Source organism: Rhopilema esculentum, chromosome 7, assembly GCF_057945365.1.
Source record: "Rhopilema esculentum isolate cy_ngs chromosome 7, ASM5794536v1, whole genome shotgun sequence".
Taxonomy (NCBI): Eukaryota; Metazoa; Cnidaria; class Scyphozoa; order Rhizostomeae; family Rhizostomatidae; genus Rhopilema; species Rhopilema esculentum.
The window spans coordinates 12,576,005-12,598,863 of NC_142821.1; the positions used below are offsets into that span (position 1 = coordinate 12,576,005).

Here is a 22,859-nt window from a genome sequence, read left to right on the forward strand (position 1 = left end):
GAGAAACATGGCTGAATTAGGGATTAAGAGCTTAGTCTTTCCTAAACGAAAAATAGCAAGAACTTTGAAATGAATCCCGTGATGTAAACTGGCCCTTACCTAAACCAATAGAATAAATAAGAATCTGAAGAAGCACACTACGCCTAATATCAAAAGGGGAGGGAGGGACGGGAGAAGAGAACAGCGTGGAAAAAGCATACGAAGAAGTAAGATAATCCCGACCCAAAGAATAGAGTGCCAAAGTGATGACGTAATAAAAATCTATTTTTAGAATTTCTAAATTTTGATCCCAGAATCTGAAAGAGCATCATGAAATACCTTTAAATATGCAAAATCAGTTAAAGGCATTACGAATTGGCTAAGATATGGCCACTTGAGCACAGGCTCTTGCCCCATCAAACCTTTGTAATTTGGTCTTGGTTCATAACTTTATGAACTAGGCCAGAATAACAGTAATCCATTAGCAAACTTGAAATCTTTTATTGGCCATATCTCGCCCAATTTGGAACATATCTAACTAATTCTGCAAGTATTTTATGCTGTTCTTTCAGATTATGTGGCCAAATTTGAAAAATTCTAAAAATAGATTTTTGATGAGGTCATTCTTTGGTACTTCCTGTGTCCAAAGTCCAAACTACAGAACTCCTTTTTTCTATTATTCCCAATAGCATCAAAGAAGCACACAAGGACTTAAATACCAAACTGAAGCATGAAAAATGACATCCAAATGAGAATAATACAAATAATCTAAAATAAAAACCCCTAGCGAAATCAAGTACTACAACACCCCTTGTAAACTAACTCTGATAAAATTTCATTTGATCAGCATTATATTAGTGTATATTTTGACAAAAATTGATAATATGTTATCGTTCTAGTAGTAGTACGGAGTGCCGAGGGCAGATGCAATTTCAGAAAATGTACGTGAACAAAGGCGACAACATGTGATAGAATAAAGTCACAGACCCAAAAATTGCCTTATATCTGGCAATTAACTACAAACCCAAGATAGAAAGTATATCGTATATATCGTATAATCTTAGGGAACCCTGTTCTGTTTGGTAGAACCCTGTTCATTTGAAAAAATCTCGAAAAAATTTATACACAGCAAAAAGTATTCTTGTTCGTTCCCACATCAAACATCTAACTTTTTACAAGGAAGAGACAAATCATCAAAGGGTATCGTGCTGCATCTAAGAAGGCGGAAGCCCTCGCAAAAATTTACTCAGGAAAGAACAGGTTACTTTTAGCAGTGACAAACAGCCTCAGTGCCCTAAGTCTTCACCCTCCAGAGTCATCTGAAAATATGTAGGCAGGGAAGGCTGTCCCAGCAGTCACTTAAACAATGTCCCTTCATTGAATTGCAGATACAAATTCTCACAACCGGAAGGCGAAATAGCGATTACTCTGAAAAAATATACTCTGATGAGGCCCGCTATGCTGGGGCGAAATATTTGCTTACATGTTATTTATTTTCAATATTTTGGTTTTTCACATTAAATTTACATTGAATTTTTTATTTGTTATATTAGGTTGGCTCTCGTAATAGAGTTTTCAAGTGTGACGTCAAAAAAAACTATTCTTACAATTTTAAAATTTTGACCACATAACATGAAAGAACACCATAAAATACTCACATATATGCAAAATCAGTTAAATTTGTCAAAAATTGGGTGAGCTATGGCCAGTAGAAGATTTCAAGTTTACTAAACGGATTACTGTTATTTTGGCTGAGTTCATAAAGTTATGAACTGAGACCAAATTACAGAGGTTTGATTGGGCCAGAGCTTGGGCTCATCTGGTCATATCTCAGCCAATTCGTGATCCCTTTACCTGATTTTGAAGATTTAGAGGTATTTCCTGATGCTCTTTCTGGTTATGGGAAAAGATTTCGAAAATTCTAATAATAGATCTTTCTGACGTCATCACTTGACAACTCCATTCTGCGATATTTTTTCCTAAAATTTCTAACCCTGTCAATTATAGACCTCATAAACTGATGCAAAATTAGAAAAAATTGCATATCAGTTGAAAAAGCAAACAAATATAATTACAAATTTAATGGTATATTTTATGGGCGATTTTCAAAAACATGAAGTTTGGATTGTTCCTTTTTCGAGCAAAAATAAATAAGATGAACCATATTTTACTGCGGAGAAGCTTGAATCAAAGTTGTCGCTATAATTAAATTTGCACCCGATTTCTGTATTCTTGACTAACAAAACTGAATCCTTGAAATCAATTGCAACATTAATGATATGACTTGCACCTATATTTGTTAAAATAGCATCAAAAAGAACATCTGACGCTACTTGAGGCCGCAGCCATCTATTTGCACCTCTGCGGAGGCTTTTGCAAGAGGGGCCTCAATTTTATGTTGACCATTTATATGTCCTAATGTCGAAATATGTGTCAAAACAAAGTTGCGGCAATTTGGTCACAGACCCTAAGCCATTTCCCCTTACTAGTTGTGTATATGCAATCATTCAAACTATCCAACGACACAAAACGACTGATAAGAAATTGCTCATTCGTGAGATGTTTATAATTAAATATAGGGTTGCCAACACGGAATTCGTCCAACGAAATATGAACTCTCTTGTTAAGGGGGGGGGGGGGAGGGGCCAAAATAAATCTGAATTTGAGGGAAGGGGCTGAGCTCCCCTTTCCACGGCACCACAAATTTTCAGTGAGGAATTTCAACGGATCAAGATTCAGATATTTCATCACACTACACTGATGATCACCTCTCAGGTGTCCTTCGCATATCAACCTCTAATATTTTAAAATGGATATTGCGTAGAATAAATTTATCGTTGGTTTGGCCCTTCTACACAGTTCACGTTTTTTCATATGGCCCATTGTAAAAATAAATCATCCACCCCTGTTGTAGAGCATGTGGAATTCAATAGCAAGATGTAAAATTGAGAATTTATTTTCGTCAACTGGAAGATGGATGTGTTATATAAGCTTCAGTTGAAGAACTTTAAAGTTTTTTGGAAATGTGGCGATCTTGAGCGAAGTCTTAAAAACATGGATATAAAATTAGTTAGGGGGCCTCTTTTGGACGGGGGCCATCAGTTATAGAACAAAATGTTATGCCACTACTCACGTTCTTTATGGTACATTTAACTTGGGTTGTGTAATAAAACTTTGTGCCCCACTTGACACTCTGGAACCCAGGGCAATGAAACTCTAGTACTGCCCAGTAGCGGCGCCACAGGGGAGGGACTGGGGGACACGCACCCCCTGTTGCAGCAAATATTTTGTATTTCGTCTTAATTCGATAAGAAAATGTTGGGGGAGGGTTAATATTTTGGCAACGTAATATTTTGTGATGTAATCCTATTATTTTCCATCTGCATTTACGTAACCAAAAGTTAGTCATGGGCGTTACCTTCAAGTAAAATTGGTGTTCCTTGTTGATAAAAGGGCGTTTTCTGGTAGTAAGAAGGGCGTTGCCTAAAATATTTTGCTTTATCCGCCCCAGATCTCAGTGGCTGGCGCCGTCATTGGTACTGCCAGAGGATGGGCTTTGCAAACTATATTGCATTTCAGGCCCGATCTTCAAACGCATCAAAATTTTAAATTTTGGCAATGTTCATAAAATAGTAATGTCTCTTGAAAAGGAATTACTTGAAACAAATAGACACAATACAAGACAAAATTCCCATGGTTTTTCTTTTCAATCTGGCTCCTTACTAGCTTAACAAAACTTTCCTACATTCGATGGCCTAAAAATATGAAACTCCTCACAAAGTGATATAAGAATACGCGTAAAAAAGCTCTTTAAAAAGCTGATGGAAATTCATCTCACACAAGATTTTTCAACTGTCTATGAAAGCTGACTCAATTATAACTCTGCATCCCTTCCTTAAATTCTCTATATGATGTGACCCTATTAGAACACGTCATTAAATACTTTAGTTATTGTCATAAATTTTGGCTTTTAAGTAATACCCACTTTCAATTAACTTTGTTTTATTCTAGGTACTGTTTCATTAAATCCCAAATGGAATCTTCCAAATATCACCAATCATACTGTATGTCTCGGGCACATGACTCAGTAGCCCACTAAAAGATTTTTCATGTGTCCGTTAGCAAATCATATCCATCTTATATAAAATTTTATAGTTCTATTTTAGCAAAAATATTCTCGTGAATAAAATTTTGTATTTCTAAAAACAACTTGAGTTCAAATTTGATTTTGAGATATCACTGATTTTTTATTGGATTGGTACTTGATTGGTTGACTTCTCTACATGATTTCCCCTTCTCCTGCGGAGGAGCCTAGGATGGGAAGCACTGGCGCGTGGATGAAAAAACCAACCAAGGATTCGTGAAAGAAACCGGAATAGAAAGAATTAAATTGTTTTGTAATGGGATGGAGTTATTTGCGCAAAATCACCGACTCAAATAAGGAAGCCAACACATTCACAAATGTTAAGTATGCGGTAAAACGTCAGCGAAACGGTTTTATCGGCTTGCGGAAATAAATGTTTATTGACTAAAGCTGGCCTACTCCCAATTTTTCTTGCAAATTCATTGCAGCAGATTAAATTAAAATGTTATTGATGATGAAGAAACTTGTCTCATTTCAATGAATGAATATGTACAAGAATCAAAAGTCTTTTGAATGGGTGCATATTGCCCTGAAACGCTTCAAAACCCAGGTAAAGTGTTATTCTCTCGTGCATGGCCAGTTTGCCTACCGTTAGAGCAGGAAATAGACCTGGCGCTACACACCTACATTTCTATCGTGCATTTTAAATACAAACCGAACACCGGTTTACCTCAAGATTTCTTCATTTTGTTTTTTAATGCAATTGTTGAGATATATTTATATATAACTCGTTGAGCTACAGGTCTAAAAATAGTTTTGAGGTCTGGTTAAATTAATTTATCCATCAACAAGTGAACTCGTTCAAAATTGCGAAATGTTTATTAAGCGAAGGGATTATATTTATTTACTACCAAATACTGTTATTTATGTTAAATACCGTAAAACTAGCGCTTTAAAATTGTAACAAGAATTTAAGTGGATTTTGATCCAAAGCTAGAGGAATAATGAATGCCTCATCTACACAATTTGAAACCACAAATCGCCAAATAGGATTTTAATACTTTCAAATAATCCCTGCTTTGTTTAAAAACTTAAAATGTGAATTTTTGCCAAGTATTTCTCCTTGTTAGTTGACAAATCCCAGAAACCCAAATAAAGCAGTTTGCTGCTTGACCTGTTTGGATTCTAATTGCCACAAAAAGCAAATGAACACCTTAATATGGATCTTCTTTTGTTTTGGGGTCAATCTCCCATTTTAGATGATAATGTGTCCTGAGATTGGGATATAAGAATATTCTTAGGGTAAGGAAGCAAGAGACCAACCAGTTTTATTATTTTGACATCTTTTTAGAATTTAGACATAATTATGCAAAAAATTCTTGTCCCTGTCAAAATGCTAAGGCCATGGCTGCATCTCACGTTAGTTTTTTTATTTTAGCTTCCATGCTATGGGGATCAAAGCTGCTTGCAATCAGAGCAGTCAATAAGTCTTGTGCGCCAAAGTCTTATCAACCTTTCACAACACCAATTTACTGCCATTGTCACAGCTTTGACAACCTACATCAAAGATGTCAACTATTTGGTGAGCTTTTTCGACACACACTATCCTCTCTTTTATAATTCATTATGAAAATATGCAAGTGGCTAATTTTGTGCAGGTTTCACAGTTAAACCTTCTTGATAAGCACTAGACTCGGAACACACCCTCAAAGTTGCTAAATTATTGTATCACCAACTTCCAGAAGCAGTAAGATCAATAACAACAGTATCCCTAGGACATCAAGGGGGGAGGGGGAGAGGTAGAGCTGGAGATGGCTTGCACCCTATGTTCAATTTTCTTTGTTTACTATCAAGTCTTTGCAAATCAAAGCTATTTCCAAGAACCAGCAAAATAATTCTTTTTGGCTGAATTTTTAATTTGTTATCTTAAAAACCTTGAGATAATCAATTCAACCTAATTATAAGATTGCAAAAGTTTGTTTCATAATATTATTCTTTCATAATTTCCATTAAGCTGTGAGTAAAATGTACAAAAGTTGAAAATGATAATTTTAGAATTAGTTGCTTTGGTTATTTGTCTATATGATGTATATTATTCTTTTTTCAGCATTCTCAGTCATCTGAACAGCAAGAAAGAATGTGTCTCTCAAACATAATTGTTTTGGAAACAATCTTACAATGCTTCAAAAAAGTAAAGCTGTTTTAGGAATATTTTGTTTTTTTTAGAAAATTTTATCTAAATTCAAACTTTCAGATATTCATCATTTTTTTTCGATTTCCTTTAAATTTTGGCTAAAAAGATATCATCCAATGGTTTTTAAATATTTATTTTTGTTCTCTAATTTTAAGTATATTCCTAATAACATACCATTTCTTTTTTCATACTGTTTTTGGTCCTTCAAAGTATAGTCAAATCTTGTCTTCATTACCAATTTTAGCATGTGAATTGCAATGCCTCAATGTCGGATGATGTTGTTTCCAAGCAGCTCTTGCCAACTTTTTGTCCTGTAAGTGTTAGTTTTGGTTTTTTTATGAATACAAAATTTGGGAATTTATCCCATTAGTCAACCATTCCATGTTGACAATGGGTTTTGCTGCACATTTGTATTTAAGAAAACTTTAAGAGTAAGTCCTGCATTGCCCATTGGAAAAAAAAGAATAGTCTAATTGTATGTATACTAATGTCACTAAGTCCTCTAGACATAATTTTTGGTTAATAATTGCTTGATTTATCACTAATTCAAGATCTGATTGTTTAGGAAAGAAAATACATCAAATGTAAAGGATAAATCTGTATGTTTTGAAGTCAGTAGCTTTAAACAGTGATAAATCATTTGAAATCTTTAGAACTCATGATAAGGTACACATTTTCAGTAATAAATAAATTTAAGAAACCCAATTTTGGTGGGATTTTAAAGTTTCATTCTCACTTTTAAAAACAAACAAAATCAAACCAGATAAGACCAAATGTTTTTCATTTATATGTTTTCATCCTTTTTTTATTGAAGATTTCTTTCTTGTTGTGTATCAGCTTTTTTTCCATTTTTATGATGCAGTTTGCCCTTCAACAAGAAGCTGCTGGTCATTACAAAAAGATGTATGAACTTAGCGGAAGTATCTTGTCTAAAATCAGCCAGTTTCATTTCACTGCAGTTTTCAATAGAGTCATGACTAGGTAACCAAAAAAGTTCTTTCTAACAAAATATTCATTTATTTATCCTATTAGTGGAAAAGTGAATCATTATATGACATATTTTGGCTCATAAATCTTTTATTTGAAAATTAACAAGGCCTGTCAGGTATTTAGTTATTTGTTTGTGTAAGTGAAATATTGTAGTGATTGGTAGTGATGTTCCATCCAAGATGCTCTGAATAGCCTAACCTCCTTTGTAAAAATCTATACAAAGGTTATAGACAGTGTTTGTTACTTCTACTTTAATCATCAGGGTCCGGATACTTATGCTTTCAATAATTAGAGTTGACCTAGAACCCTGAAATTTTGGTTGTGGGCTCCTCTTATGAAGCCTTACACCCATACAAATTTTCATGAAGATCCATGAGGGCCACTGTGCAAATGATGTCTTTTTGGGTACACTTGTTATGGAATATCCCGTATATGAATTGTTCCAAACAAAATATAAAATTATTCCCCAAAAAAAAGTTGTTTTCTTTAGTTAAATACCACAGAAGTCTTGTAAGCTGATTATTTTTTTTTTAAAAAAAAATCAGCTATTAAGGTAAAGACATTCCCAGGATTATTTGTTTTTATTTCAAGGATTACACACTTGGCTGAGGCAGGAGAAGATGGCACATCAACAGTGGATGACATCGTCTTGATGAAATTTCTTCATGTTAACAGGAAATCATTGGTAACAGTTTTGAGTGGTAAGACACATCTACTTGGTCTTTGTATGGTCATTAATTATAACCATCTTTTGTCATCTTGATCATGGTCATCAATCATTACCATCAACAACATTACATCAAATGTTCCTATTTTGCAACTCATGTTTTAGCACTTTAGTAAACTCAGCGCATAAGAAACTCATTCATTGGGACCAGACAGTACAGTTTCTTTTTAAAGGAATAAATATTGATGAGTTTGTGATGAGTTTATTATAACATGAAGAAAAGAACCAGATTTGCTTGAAAATAAATAAAAGGTATTTGTTTTTACAGAAAATAATGGGTTTTGAAGAGCAGTGTTTTGATTCATTAGATTGAAAGCTAGTTCTAAAAACCACTGATAAGAAACTGGGAAGAGCTCAGGTTCAACAGTTTCTTATATTTTGGTGCATTGCTTTGAAAAGGTCAGCCTGCCGTTTCTTATAATGAGTTTCCTATATATGGGTTTTTACCGTTTATACTTCATTTTTCTTTTTCCTTCAGAGGTTGTAAAATTTTTCAAGCTGCTCAAGAAGCATTCGCAGCTGTCTCTGCTGAAATCTCTTGATAAGGTAAGTGTATATCATAAACTAGGCCATCATAAACAAAACTTAGTAAATTGACCGTGTATTTTAAGAATACGCTTTGGTGTGAGTGTAACAGAGTAGTTCTAACTTGCATCATCGAATTTCAAACAAATAAAATCAGTCATCCGAACATGACAATTAGATGGGCTCTGCGTAGGATACAAGTGCCATTTAACACACTTGTTAAGAATCGTTTTAATCATTTGAGAATATATTTCTATACATGAGCTGGTCGTATAATTTGTCACTCGGTGTAACAGCAAACGTGGCTCATCTATTCTTTTGATAATTAAACATCTAAAATTTCAACTGCTCTGTGTCCCTGTGCATCGGATACTGTTTTGTCAAAAGGACAGCGCATTCAAGGACATGCATTGGGTATAAACATGATTTCATATTAAAATATATTTTTGGAGGCAGAAACAAACGAGGAGCAACATATTACGGTGTGGGTGTTATGAAAGATTTAGAAAGAAGTTTTATAAAAGTCGGATAAGGATGATTAAGAATAAAGAATCTCGAAACTATTGCTTTGTTTTGATTTGAAAAGATCCACTGTAATGACAATTGAAGTTGTATGCACCCTTCACGATATAAGAATTATTTTTTTTTTGTCAGATGATCTGGAACTGGATTGAGAATTACCCTGAGCAATTTGGAGCTTTATACAGGGAACAACAAACCCAGCTTTCGGGTAAGTTTACTTTAGACATTGTAGTTGGGTATTTTTCATATTGGAGTTGTTTATCTGTTGCTCGAAAGACTGGACAGATTAAGCGCTAATTGGTAATAGTTTACTTTTAGTCACTAATCAGTATAATTGCTATTATTATGATAAATGGTATTAAGTCTTGCGAGAAGGTCATCTTATGAAGTGAAGTAGATTTATCTGTTGAGATTTTGGAGAAGGAATTAAATTTTTTTCCGAAAATTTGTGGAAATCTTTTCTGTTTATTTTTCCTTTTTTCTACAAATTCCCACATTCAGTTTTAATTGTTTTGTATTTAGATATATATCATTAGAATGGATTATGTCCTTATTTAGCATACCTAAGAAGTAATTTTATGCAGAAAGTGAACACCTGCACACATTTTGTTGCTTCTCATTGAAATATTTCACGAAACGCGGATTAGAAATCCCTTAGTTAGCAATTCAGAACAGCATGAATAAGGGGCAGTGTGATAACAAAGTGGATGCAAGATTCACATCATTCTTTAGATATTAAGAAAGACAACTCAAAATGGAAAGTTTTGTTTGTTATGACAAGGTTATCAAGTAATAAAATATAAAGACAAGTGAACATTTTGAATTTTTCCAAGTATTATAATAAAGGGCAACATGAAGGTCAGGTCATCCAACCCAATTTTCTCATTACCAATAAAACCTCTTGGTCAACTGACAAAGCGAACGAGCGTATCGATAACTGAAGGCAAAACATTTGGCATTAAATGGATCTCTTTTTCTGCTTTACAGATGTCAGTGACAAGTTGTTCGTCGTTGTTGATGTTTTCTCTGAATCTTCAAAGAAGCGCTCGGCAACTTGGCCTGTTCAAGTGATGGTGCTTCTGTTGTGTCAGGTAAGGAATCTTTATAGTAGAAAGCGCGCGAATAAACAGGAGTTTCTAGCTTGGAGCGGGTTGAAGCTTCGTATTCAAAGCTGTTTCGCTGCGTTGAATTTGAGGGTATTTTCTTACTCACTTTCAGGTTTGAGATTGTGCTTCTTTTGCCCTATGACTTTATAATTTCACTGTCCCATTGTTAAAACTTGAGCATTGTAGAGTTTTACATTGAAATTTATTGTTCCAACAAGAAAGCTCTAACATCATTCAAACTTTAAACCTGAAACTTGAAGGAGAGATTGAATCCAATATATTTTGTTGATATAACTGTTGCTCGCAAAGATTGCCTTGATATTGCTATAGTGTCTCACTTGATGAAAAGTGCCAGTTTAGGCCTATTCGTCGTGATGCTGTCAGACAGTGTGTAGTTGATGTGGTACATTTTAGTTTCATGCCCTGTCATTGCACTCGCTTGCAGCGTAAATTTTCTGTTATTTTTATGCCATATACTTGTCAAAATCATTCTTGTTTATTTCCTTTGTCAGCAATCTGTTCGAGAAGCGGCTGGTAATGGTGAGCTCTCGAAAGGGCAGAATTATCTAAAGGTAATTTGGAGATCACATTATGCTCACACCATGTGAAGCTTTCTGTACAATGGCATTTATCTACCTATTATACAAGTATGTAGGTAAACCTCTTTATGCATAAAACGTTTCATCGCCCATCAGCAATTCCATGACGTTATTTTAAATTTTTCACGATATGAAAATTGTCCATAAATTTTACACCATTCTCCATCTACCAATTAAATATGAGAATTATATAAATTTTTTGGCTCTTCTTTCCACCTACATTACATGCAGTTCGAAATCATTCCTGTCCTCAAACCTTGTCTCAGTAGTACAAAGTAGTACCAAACCTTGTTAGTTTATCGCCATTTTTTTTGTAGAGAACATTTCTGGACAACCTGAAGAAAGCCCTGGTAAGCGGCAAAGCTACTGCCGAAAGCTCAGTCATTGCGTGTGTTCAACTTTGCAAAGCATCTACTTATATAAACAGGGAGGATAACGTCGTGTGCTTTCTTGTCGCGGAGGTTCTCAACGAGCTTAAGGTAATTTTAGAAATGTTTCCTTATCATGTTGGGTTTAAGCCTAAGTTTCTGCTTTATACATGTACACTTTGTTAAGTGTGTTAAATTTTGCTCCAATTCTGTGATTGATTTTAGAAGAATTCTGAACGTGAAAGAAACAATGAGCAAAACGGGAAATTCCAGCAAATATTTGAATCAAAAATACCATATTCATTACAACTCGTTAGCAACAAAATGGAATTCAAATAATTAAGTTATTATCAGTGATAGCACCAGGGGTAACTGGGCTAGTTTGACATCTTTAAGATCGATACTATATCAGCTTTCGCGATGTTTGTGTTTTTGGTTTAAATATCTTATGTGTATTAAATTGAATTAAGTTGCTGGGAGAAGACTTACAGAGCAAGATATCTTCATTCCTAAACCTTGTTTCTCGCCTAATTTAATCTTCAAGCAACTGAAAATCACTCGCCAAACTCGATTTTATGTCAAATATGCTATTTAGTCATGTTCCCGGATATTTGAAAACTTTTTTCAATTATCTTTGTTGATTGAAGTAGTTACCTATTGTAGGACACATAAAGATGCTGATCAATTGTTGTTTTCGTTACCTTTTCATGATATTCTTGATTTTTTTTGTCTTTTTAGTCCCTGCTGTTCAATTCCTCAAGGACATTTACATTCTCCCAAAGCGTCTCAGTTGTTGATATCATGACAGACTGCTTTGTTGCCAGTTTTCGCATCAATTTTCGTAACAATCAGCATTTCGAAGTTTGCTTCCAAATTGATGCCCCATTGACTTTCCAGCTGTCCCTGGTGAAGGGCCTTTACCGTATCGTCAAAGAGGTTCGTGATTTTGCGGTTATTACAAGTATTTTATTCCTTTGTCAATTGTAATAAAGCAGATGAGCTAAATTTGCGTCAACCAGAGATCTCACGTACGTGTTCGAGAATCACGTGTGCACCAGCGCGCTGAACGGCTGTTATTATAGAACAAGTTCACAAGGAAAATCTCCGTTCGTTTGGGTGTTTTGGGGATCCTTTCATCATCGTTGGGGTAAGCCATCGCTGATCGATCGAACAAAGATGAGTTAGCCATTATCCGACATCTCATGCTATGTGCAGTTTGGCACCCAATGCTAGTTCAATAATAATTTTTTAATTTTATTAGGCAATTTTGAACCGTTTATTAAATTAAACGAATTTCTCACCATCAATGTACTAATGTACCCTGAAAATTTAAATTGTGTCAAAATTGAATCTGCAGCTTATGTCGATGGTTGCGTAACAGGCAATAAAATCCGTCACTTCCACTTTCTTAATGAAACTGAGATATGATTTTTCTCCGTGGAAGCAGTCTAAGTTTCGAAAATTGTTCTTTTCTTAGAAACCGTTAAGGTGGTGGCCCAAAGTGGAAGTATTGTACAGCAAGGCAAATCAGCTACGAGCTTTGTTTCAGGTAATGCTTTGTATTTTATTGAAGAGTAGAGACATTGTTCGGTCCAATGCATTTAATAAATCATACTGCTCGTTGTAATATAAATTTTGTATCTTATTTCACATGATATAATTCAACCGTCTTTAGATAATTTCTCTAAGAATATTTTTTTTTAATTTTTTCTCTATTTTGGTTAGGCCTCAATTAAAAAGGTGACAATGGCAGATGGGCTGGCAACAAAATCTTCGCATCGCTCATCGGTAGGTTTCATAAATGAAAACTGATTTTTAGGGTGCAAAATTTTCCTTTGCATATTCATTGTCTCTTGTATAAAACGAGTTTTTGAAAATTTATGCTATTGAAATTAATGTTTACTAACAATCGATGTTTGAGAACACCCTTTGTGAAGGCTCAGTGAAAATTCTAAAAGTCTTACAAAAACATATTTTTTATCAAGTCTGATTAAACAGTTTTTAATTGTATTTAGGGTAATTTTGCTCAGCTCTCGTTTACCGTCCTCTCGATCAAAGTGGTCATTTTTTCACAATGTCAAGCACTTTGCACATTCTTTGTCAATGTTAGGACCATTTTGAAATAATTTGTTCATACCCTTCACTCACCTTTACTGAATGAACAGCTAGATCCATATGCTCTAAGGGCGTTGATAGTTCGCGAAAGAAATATACCGAACAACGAGACTTTTGTTTACGTTTATGCCAGCGCAAGTCAAGAAGGCCCAGAGCATATTGTGCAGCTCCCAAAGAAAGATGCTATTATAGAGCAAGCGAGGTTGTTTATCAAATTCTTTAAATCTTCTTTAGATGATGAAAATCAAAGACCGGAGGAAAGACGACGAGGCTAGTCAGTTGCAAAAGGAGGCCCAGTTGTTGCTGTGGCTCGTGAAGCTGTTTAATGCAGACCCAATGCTCGCTTTGCACGTAAGCAATTTTTGCCTTGTGTGCCTGGCTCTTCTATCAATACGATCAAGTAGTAGCTGTCGCTTTTATTAAATTTAATATGCACAGGAATCAATTTAATTGCTAAATTTAGATTAATATTATTAAATATTACATATAAAATGTTAATATCAAATTTATAAATAGTTAGCCAAGGAAAATCATTTACTTGTAGCATAACTAGGCTGTTATGTATTTTCCTTAGTTTTTTAATGTTGTTATAAAATTTTCCGATAAATAATTAAACATCGCCTATTTTACTTTGCTTGTGTTGATACAAAGTCAAACACTTTCCCGTTTGATTTCTCTATGCCCGCAAGGTGACTTAATGGGTCAAAAAAGTTGTGCACATGCGGTCCATTGCCTTTACGTATCCTATTCTTATCAATACTGTTAGTTTCATCAAGTTAATCTTTCTTTTATCCTTCAGAATCCAGAAAGAGCTGGCCACGAGATCCAAGCCAGCTCCATGCAGTTTATGGACGGTTTAGTTTCCGTTGCAATGTGCGACAATATTCCTGACGTAGCTGCGGAGGCAGCAGAGGTAACAGTGACTTTATTCCTTTATTTTTTAATAAAAAAGGCATCGATTGAATCCTGCAGAAGTCAGTGTCGATTCATTTGGATTCACTTTGATTCATTTGTATTCATTTGGATTCATGAAATCCTGGATTGGTTTTAAAAAGATTAATGTTTGCAGCACACGGGCGTTGTATGCTTAATATTGAGCAATAGAAGGTTGATTTAAAATCAAATTATTTGACATTCAGCCAAAATGGCATCATTTGCCGGCATTTTCGTATCCAACCTATTTGTTTCTTGCGCTTTAAGCCACGGATCTAGATAGCTATAAATTCAGTTTTTAATACCTCACATTCTTTTACGTTTTGCCTAAGCCCATTGAGAAATGTCAAACTTTCTTCTTTGGTTGCTCTTGGACATCATTAATAATTTTATTTTCAGACATTGATCTGTTTGCACTCAACGGACAATGTTGAATTGTGGAACCCTGAAGCCCCGATTGCCACATTTTGGGAGATCAGGTATGCGATTTCCCTTAATATGCATCGGTTCAGTACGATGGTGCAAAAATTTGTTTCGAATTGCTTTCATATAACGGCAGTTGTGAAAACCGAGATGATGATTTCACGTTTTTTAAGCTATGATGTATTATTCTGAGGAGAAGATCGTAAGTTTTTCAGCTGTTCAAAAGCTTGGTCCGCAAAAGTGCCCAGTTTATCTGAAACTACCATTGATTGGCAACACTTCCTTCCAATTTGAAAGTCAGATTAAACAGGCCATCACAAAATGTTTCTTTGCTATCCATCCCCGTATTGTTTACAGCAATAGGAGAGCCTTTCCATCCATTCAAAAGGATTGCGTTCCTACCACCCAAAAAAGTTCCGTTGTTTATGAATTTACGTGCCATTGTCATTCTGGCCACGTAGGACGCACAACCCAAAGATTGGGGGATAGGATTAAACAGCATTTTCCTTTAAACATAAGAAACAAAATTGCCTTTTAAAGAGAACAGCCTCCTCGATCTTGTAGGTCTAGAAACACTGTTAAAACAAGTGATTCTGCCATTGGTCAACATCTTTTAGATAACCCAGATTGTGCAAAACTTTGTAATGGCGACATATTTTAGATATTTCGCAGAGCCCGTCGTCCTTCCATCTAGCAGTTTTGGAATCGATCTACATACAAACGAAAAAGCTGCCATTGTGTAGACAGAAGGGGTTCGTTTTCTCTCTTGGACTCCAATGGCAATTTTTCTTTAGGCTCGCGGCACTGATTGGTCAACTATACCAGTCTTGTGTTTGCGTTTTTCTGATTGGCCTATTTCGATCCACAACTGGGTATATATTTTTCCTTGTGTTCCTTCTACCCTTATTTTGACGTTTTATGCTCTGAGGAGTGTCAGACAAAAAAGCTTTTAGCCAGTATGTTGTAAAATGTTTGCTTTTTTCAAAGCCATTTTCAAGTTCTGTACCGCCAAAAAACTGTTTATCTATGATAATGGGTTATATACTTTGAACAACATTATCTGATACAAACTGAATATTCAGAGTATTTTTTGCAAACTGCATGTATGACTTTTTTCACTGTTTTTGACAATAATTACTTGTATTTTTATCCATTTTTGGATTTGAATCGAGGCACTACATTTTAGACGACCGTTTAGACCCTTGATGTTTGGAGGGATATGATAGGAAAGTTGACGCTGTATTTATTATTCTTCTGTTTATTTCCGCCTTTCAAGAAGAATAAAGATTCACAGAATGTCCTATCTTTTGTTAGACTAGACTAGGAAGTATTTATTTCGCCATGTGATTATTATCTCCTGGGAGCATTATTACCCGAACCGGTTTTCCACTTTGTATATCTGATAAATATCTTTTGTCTTTGTAGCTCCCATGTGATTTGCAACATTGCCGAAAAACTTCAACAGGAAAAGATATCTAATCAATTGAGCAAAATGAAATGGCTTCAGCAACTTCTAAGAAAGAGAGTCCAATTTCTCAGAAAACACAAGGTGAACAATCTTTAGATGGTTGTGGATCCACAACTGGGTATATATATTTTCTAGCGTAGAGTTTTCGGTCTATGTTCTGACGTTTTAAACTCTGAAGAGTGTCAGACGAAAAGCTTTAGTTTACTAAATGTTTGCTCTTTTCAAAGCCATTTTTAAAACACAAGGTATGCGCTTTTTCCATATCTAAATTATCAAACCTTGTTATGTAGCAGAGCGGTCGAGGGAGGGAGGGAGGTGTCGGGCATTGCCATCCGTCAATGGAATGCATATCTTTATTTTTTCAACGGGAGTAAGCAAATTTCAATTTACTTGATTCCATTTTGAACTGTTCTTTTGGGTTATTCAATGGTGAGTTATTCGAGTTGATTCTCAAGCAAAAATGAAGCCAATAAGAATGTAAGTTTAGTTTTATTGCAAAACAAATGAGCCGTTTACAAGACTTGCTAAGTTCTGTAGATAGCATATTTTCTTGGCAGTTTTGATTATTTCATATAGATTATTGGTCTTTCATTGCAGGAGCAAGCGGCCATCGGTACTCACATATCCGTTTGCGCTAAAGCAATATCGAAACTCGAGGTGAGGGTCTGATCACAATCTGGATAAATATCTCTCTCTGCATCTAGGTGTTGCAGGCTAATGAAAATTACTGTTTATCAGTCTGTCATAATGTGCTTGATACCGTACAGGCAGAGTTGCACACGCTATTTGGTGTATTAGAACCGCCCAGTTCTATACACTAAATAGGTTGTAGCAGGCTACATATTTTCATGATGTTGAGATGCGACTTTTAGCAATCTTTCTGGTTGCCAGCTTAGTTCAAGTATTTGTTGTAGTAAGCGTATTGGCAGGGAACTGCACGGAAGGTTGTAGTTTCAAGTCAAAAGGAAATTGACTTTTTAGTATATCAGCAACTATTGTGAAGTAAGCTTTGGTTAATCAAGGTAGCAGCTCAGTAGATCTAGTTCAAGCATGATACAATTGTCAATAGATCTAAGTTTAGGTGCCTCTAAAGCCCCGTCCAAACGCTCTCGACTTGGTCGGGCTTTAGTATTCACAAAAAGTACGCCTACCCACTGTGTATTCAACAATAGCTTCTTTTTTAGGTGATATTTCTAATGTCGCTGTGGAGCTCGGAACAGAACTTAGTGCTTTTGTCAATGGAATGTTTTGCCTTGCTAAACGAGGAGGCTAGCCTCGTGATGACGCTGGATGGCAACAACCAGATACATCCTCCTCCGCTGTACACCGTGTATTACAAATTTGGCCACGAAAGTCAGCAGGTGACTACTGGTCGGGCAGCATTGCAGAAAAGGGTCATGGGTATTTTGAGACAGGTGAACGTAGCAACTGCAGGAAACCTCGAGGTTTGTGATGCCATCTTGACTTAGCTATTTTTCTTTCACTCTTTGTGTTATGTCGGTACAGCCAAGTTTCTGTCAAGTCAGCCAAGTTGTTGAGAGATGGTACAGCCAAGTTTCATGCTTATGCCACAATTGTATTTATATCATTAGAATAAGCCTTGGCACCTGTGTTTATATTGTGTTTCGTCCTAGATACCAAGTTCAAAGCAATAGTTTCAATCATTCATGAATGCCAAGTTTTTAAAATTTCTTTAACAAGGTTTTTCAATGTCATGTATTTTAGTGTGTGTAAAACATTGTTCTCGTTCAGGCCTGGGAATTGACACTGAATCGCTGGCATAAGTTGACGCAAGCCCTAGTCCATTATCCTGTGAAAGAATTTCCTCCAGTCGAGCCTTGTAAAATGACGGGCCTTAAGAAGACTGGGTCGGGTGTTTTTCCGCAACTACCAAGTGACCTTCTCGAAGTAAGAACTTAAATATTAGAATTTTCTTTAATTTTTTATACTGTAATGTATCGAAAGAAAGCTCTACTTATCATTGTTGTGAAGACCATTTCACGCATGGCTGTTTAGTACCCTACTTCAAGATTGCGTATGAAGCTTTCATTTATTGGAATGGTTAAAGTGCCTATGAAATGAAATTTTACTCAAAGTTTTTTTAAAAGAAATTGAAACTTTCCTAAAATGAATTCACAGAAGTCTCAGCCTCAGCCAGAACCTCAAAACTTTTAATCTCACAAGTTTGATTTCTTTGTGCACAGGCCTAGGCTATACTTTGTATCATGCGTTCGTAAGCTCTGCCTTGTCAATGATGCCCTAGGCGACTCTCTATGTCAGCTGATTTTATATCTCTTTCTTTGCAACTAGATGTATCTTGCTGAGTGGACAAACATGACTGGTTTCTTATGCTCTCTTGGGGGAATTCACGAAGAAAATGAACCAGGGTATGTGTGAAATATTAAATCTGCTAAGAATTTTTACAGTTTATTGTGATGTTAATTGCTTTACTTTCATCTCTCTGATTGTTTCAGTTTATCTCCTTTCTTTCTCCTCCTTTCCCCCAACTAAGAAACGGTTGTTTAAAACCACTTGATGTATGTAGATGTAGAACTTCTGGAGACTGTTTCAAAGTACTTGAAATCTTATTGGTGCGACGTCATGCGTAAACTTTTATACACTGGCTTCGTCTAATTGAAGATTGCATAATTTCCTGACAGATAATCTGCATATTTATAGATAACTATAAAATATATATATTTATAGATTATGAACAACAACATTTTTATACTTAGCTAATTTTTCTAGATATAATTGGCGAGAAAAGATATTATGAGTGCCAATGCTTGATTCTAGTTCTCAGGATGAATTGATATAAATGTTTAGCAGTTGTTCCTTAATTGATGTTATCTTTGATCGAAAATAAATGATCTTCATTAGACCTTTGGCAAGGACATCAAGCATCGTGATACAGAAGTCATTTACAAGTGGCAACTTCGCGCCGACTTTGGCAGAAACCTTGCCAGATTCCCCTGTAAACAGGTCAGTGAATTGTGATGTCGAAAATCCACCATTTGTTCTCGAACTACAAAGAATTATGTTCAAGTTTTGCTTATCTCTTTTCTAGGCCAAAGGCTAAAAACTTTCGGTTTTTGCTGCTTTTTCGCTAGGATAAGTTCCTAAATGTTACATTTATCAATGTTCCTCAATGCAAAATTTTCGTATGAAAACATTGTTCAATCTTTGATTTAATTAAAATCTTACCCAAATCCTTCATCGTCAGGTTCATTAGCCAGTTGCTCACACTTCTGGTTTGTCAAAACGAGCAAACAGCTCTTCAGGTTCGAAGTGGTGTCAAGGAATCCCTTGGAGTCGACTTGAGTCCTGCTCTATTCAGATCTTTTTTCACTTTGACAAAGGCAACGAAGCACTGTTTTTTCCCAGAGGGACAGGTAATGCCTCTTTTCTTTGTCTTTTGTACCGCTTTTCGATCTTTTCGTCATAAAGGCAGTTTCCGCATTCAAATGTGAAAGTTTTAGTTTTCGTCACTTGTCGGTTATTTATTCAAAAAGTGTTTTAGTTTCTTTATAAGTTCTGAAAGGATAATGTTTTAAGACGCTGTCTTTTTTTGTCTTCACATGCCCATCACCTTTTATTTTTCCTGTTTTACGTAGACCAGTTGAAAGCTAAAACATATGTATAAAGTGCAAGTAAAACCCTGAAATTCGAAAGTTTCCGTTAAATTGCTTATTACGTAAAGAACACTTGCCAAACTGGCTAGTCGGTATAATTTTTTCTTAGGTCGAAATCAACGAATCCAACACAGTCTACATCGAACAAATAATTTACATTTTTAAAAGCATGCTGGATGCTAAGTCAGATCAAGTTACTCTCATGTTAGGCTACATGCCAACAGAGGAATTGATTTTGCCAATTATAAAGTAAGTAAGATTTCGTGTTTTTCAAGTTCTTTTTATAGACTCTTCAATTCTTGTATTTGTTCAGTTTGTTCAGAAATTTTGATGATTTTTGTTATAAACAACTCCATTACAAACATAGTAAATAGGAAGTTAGCATGGTATTCGAGTCCGAAAACACTGCTTTGCATCATTTATCAATACCAATTTATCTTCCAGGTATGTAAGGGCACTTCCAGTCACAGTCCAGAGCCTCATCATCAAATCGAAGCTGTGCCAGCTCGTTGAAAGTGTGAGTTACTTAGAATACATCTCTATGAGGACATTGGGATGTTATGCAAAGAAACGTGCCTTAAGTTTTCAAATTTGATAAACTATTTTGCTACCCTTATGGATCAGATTAATTCTGTTGGTTTAGTTTGCAATAGATAGTTTTGTTTAGAATGTGGCCTTTTATTTTATCTAATTTCTTGTATCAACGAAAGTTTATTAAACTGTTTTGCTTCCAATCTAGATCATGGCACGACGGGTGGATTTAGCTTTTCGCCAGGAAATGAAATTTAGAAACAAATTGGTTGATTACATCACCGAATGGGTTTTACATGCGTCCACAGAAATAGAAGAAGTTGCTCCAGAAATTCTTGCAATCTCCTGGTTTGTAAATCGTATTCATTTCTATTGTTTCTTGTTTATGTACGCCTTGCTCACTTTTCTTGCATGTTTTTACTTATCTGTCTTAATTTGGTGGATATAAGAAGTGAGAGTCATAGAAACTTCATTGTTATTGTTATTTGAAGAACAAATTTAAAACCGGTTGACGAATATTAATATAGACATAGACAAGACACAGAAAAATGATATAGACAAAGGTAGAAGAATATTCTTATAAATAATTGTCTTTTTGTGTGTGCTCGTTGCCGTATAGGAAGAGCTGTGCACGCTATTTGGTGTTTGAAACAGGACGATTCTTTGTTGCAACTCTGAATTTCACGCTTAATGCGATCATCAAACATCCATCATTATTGATGTAGAGTTATATGGATGTTGTTATCAATCAGAAATTTATAAATATACCGTCAGCTTCAAAGTTGCTTAATTATTTGGTTGATACCAGGAAATTTATTGATTGCCAAACAAATCTGAAAATTGTCCAGGAATGATTATGTAGAACTGAACAGATAAAGTCAAGTTATTATTATTTATTTAGAAACTGCTTATTTTCTTTAACAATCCCTACTTTTAGGACATTAGATGAAGCAGCGATGAAAGCAATTGTGGCACTGCTGAAAAGCTTGCCTTTGCAACCAGAAAATGTGGAGTCAGATATCACTGAGGCAAAATCATCCTTATTTCTTAAGTACGTTATCTTTGGTCAGTTTCTTTTCAACTGCTTTTAATGTTTTTGTAGTTATTGGGAAATTTCTGGTATTGGAAGAGGAGTTTCTAAAAGAAAGGGAAAATATTTTTAAAAATGCTTCCATTAGATGGAAATTAATGCTCATACTTACCTCTCTCCTTCTACGCTCAATTTATGAACTTTGCTGTTCTTTGATCTTGCCATTGTGTTCTGACTTCTTCTGGGTAACAGAACATATCTCAAAGCTTTTGCATCGTCTGAACATCAAGCTTTACAATTAAGATTGCCGTTCATAACCAAGGCTTTGATTTACAATGTGACTGGTTTTTTGTTCAAGCATTGGATAGAATAAAATTAAAAACTAAGTTTTAAATTAAAAACTATTGTTTGGTATAAACGTAGCACGACACCGTCTTTTGAAGTATACACGTAAATTTGTAATCCAAAGGAGATAATCCTCTTGATTGAAATCTCCAGTTACAGTAATACGAATCTAATCTACTTTGGTAATTTGCATCTACTCCTTCAAGGTACTTCACGCTGTTCATGAACATTCTCAACAAATGCTATGAAGGCCACGACGAAGGCTCGGTGAGACCTGGTGTCCCTGTGCCGCATTTTATCAACCTGCGAGGGAGCACGGTCCAAGCCATGTCAAACATGCTCAGCGCAAACATTGACAGCGGTCTTATGCATTCTATAGGTATTTACTTGGTTTTTCAAGTTTATTCCTTGTTTACTTAGCATAATTATGCAATCTTTATCGTAACCATTCACACATAAGATTGTTTGTCGCACATAACAACTTTATTCGATACCAGTATACTCATTGACAAATAAACTTTAATGTGTATAGGTTTTTTCGAATTTGGAAAGCTGCTTTTCAGTGGTCTGCAAAACACTGTCATTAAAGATACACATGTCAATCACACGTCCTCACTTCTAGGTCTTGGTTACCACGAAGACCCCCAAACGAGGTCAACCTTCATGGAAGTACTGACGGATATCCTGAAGCAGGTGAGAGATTTCAACAGTCAATCTTCTTTTCGTACACTTTGTGACAAACACCTAAATTCCCAATTGGGTCGAGAACTTTCCACACTACCCTCCCGTAACTGGAGTCAAGAAAGCACTTACTCTTTCTCGGCTCGAATAACCTGAACTTTGCAGGCCTTGGTTGTATAGAAACGAAAAAGACAGCATTTGGCTTGCGTAGCTGAAATATTTTGTTTTGACGACCTTCCTTGCATTTGTCAGTTGTTTGACAGCGAATTTTTATGGATTCTTTTGGAAACGGTCACGAGGATCCTGTTTTTAGGAGACAGTACCTTTGTATGTGCTTTTCAATTTCTTAAACTTGTGCATCTTGCGCTGAGTTTACAAAACCTGGCCAGCTATAGTTAGACTGCAACTTTCTTTTAATTTCTTTTCAGGGGACGGAATTTGAAAATCTTGCTGACACTGTCCTGGAGGATAGGTTTGAAAGGCTTATTGGTTTGGTCACATGGTTAAGTGAGGATGGGGATCTGCCAATCGCAATGGCTCTTGCGAATGTTGTCCAATCAGAGCAGCTGGTATTTACAAATATCTTTGATTTCATTACTATAAAACC

The 22,859-nt window shown here is 35.5% G+C and overlaps 1 protein-coding gene across 1 annotated transcript in view; it reads left to right on the plus strand.

The window, feature by feature from the left end:
• The first annotated feature begins 4,272 nt into the window (after positions 1-4,272).
• Positions 4,273-22,859, plus strand: part of LOC135683356 (neurofibromin) — a 43,098-nt gene continuing 24,511 nt past the window's right edge. The window contains exons 1-31 of the mRNA XM_089109242.1: positions 4,273-4,673; positions 5,502-5,645; positions 6,171-6,254; positions 6,502-6,570; positions 7,120-7,238; positions 7,839-7,948; positions 8,453-8,520; positions 9,154-9,229; positions 10,009-10,112; positions 10,640-10,699; positions 11,044-11,205; positions 11,833-12,030; positions 12,572-12,643; positions 12,820-12,882; positions 13,444-13,560; positions 14,009-14,122; positions 14,542-14,621; positions 15,991-16,114; positions 16,631-16,690; positions 17,218-17,478; positions 17,786-17,941; positions 18,344-18,420; positions 18,914-19,015; positions 19,257-19,425; positions 19,775-19,914; positions 20,110-20,182; positions 20,405-20,544; positions 21,134-21,247; positions 21,778-21,950; positions 22,194-22,264; positions 22,681-22,821. Coding sequence (XP_088965368.1) covers positions 4,605-4,673; positions 5,502-5,645; positions 6,171-6,254; positions 6,502-6,570; positions 7,120-7,238; positions 7,839-7,948; positions 8,453-8,520; positions 9,154-9,229; positions 10,009-10,112; positions 10,640-10,699; positions 11,044-11,205; positions 11,833-12,030; positions 12,572-12,643; positions 12,820-12,882; positions 13,444-13,560; positions 14,009-14,122; positions 14,542-14,621; positions 15,991-16,114; positions 16,631-16,690; positions 17,218-17,478; positions 17,786-17,941; positions 18,344-18,420; positions 18,914-19,015; positions 19,257-19,425; positions 19,775-19,914; positions 20,110-20,182; positions 20,405-20,544; positions 21,134-21,247; positions 21,778-21,950; positions 22,194-22,264; positions 22,681-22,821 — 3,510 coding nt within the window. The 5' untranslated portion in view covers positions 4,273-4,604. The remainder of the gene's footprint in view (positions 4,674-5,501; positions 5,646-6,170; positions 6,255-6,501; positions 6,571-7,119; positions 7,239-7,838; positions 7,949-8,452; positions 8,521-9,153; positions 9,230-10,008; positions 10,113-10,639; positions 10,700-11,043; positions 11,206-11,832; positions 12,031-12,571; positions 12,644-12,819; positions 12,883-13,443; positions 13,561-14,008; positions 14,123-14,541; positions 14,622-15,990; positions 16,115-16,630; positions 16,691-17,217; positions 17,479-17,785; positions 17,942-18,343; positions 18,421-18,913; positions 19,016-19,256; positions 19,426-19,774; positions 19,915-20,109; positions 20,183-20,404; positions 20,545-21,133; positions 21,248-21,777; positions 21,951-22,193; positions 22,265-22,680; positions 22,822-22,859) is intronic.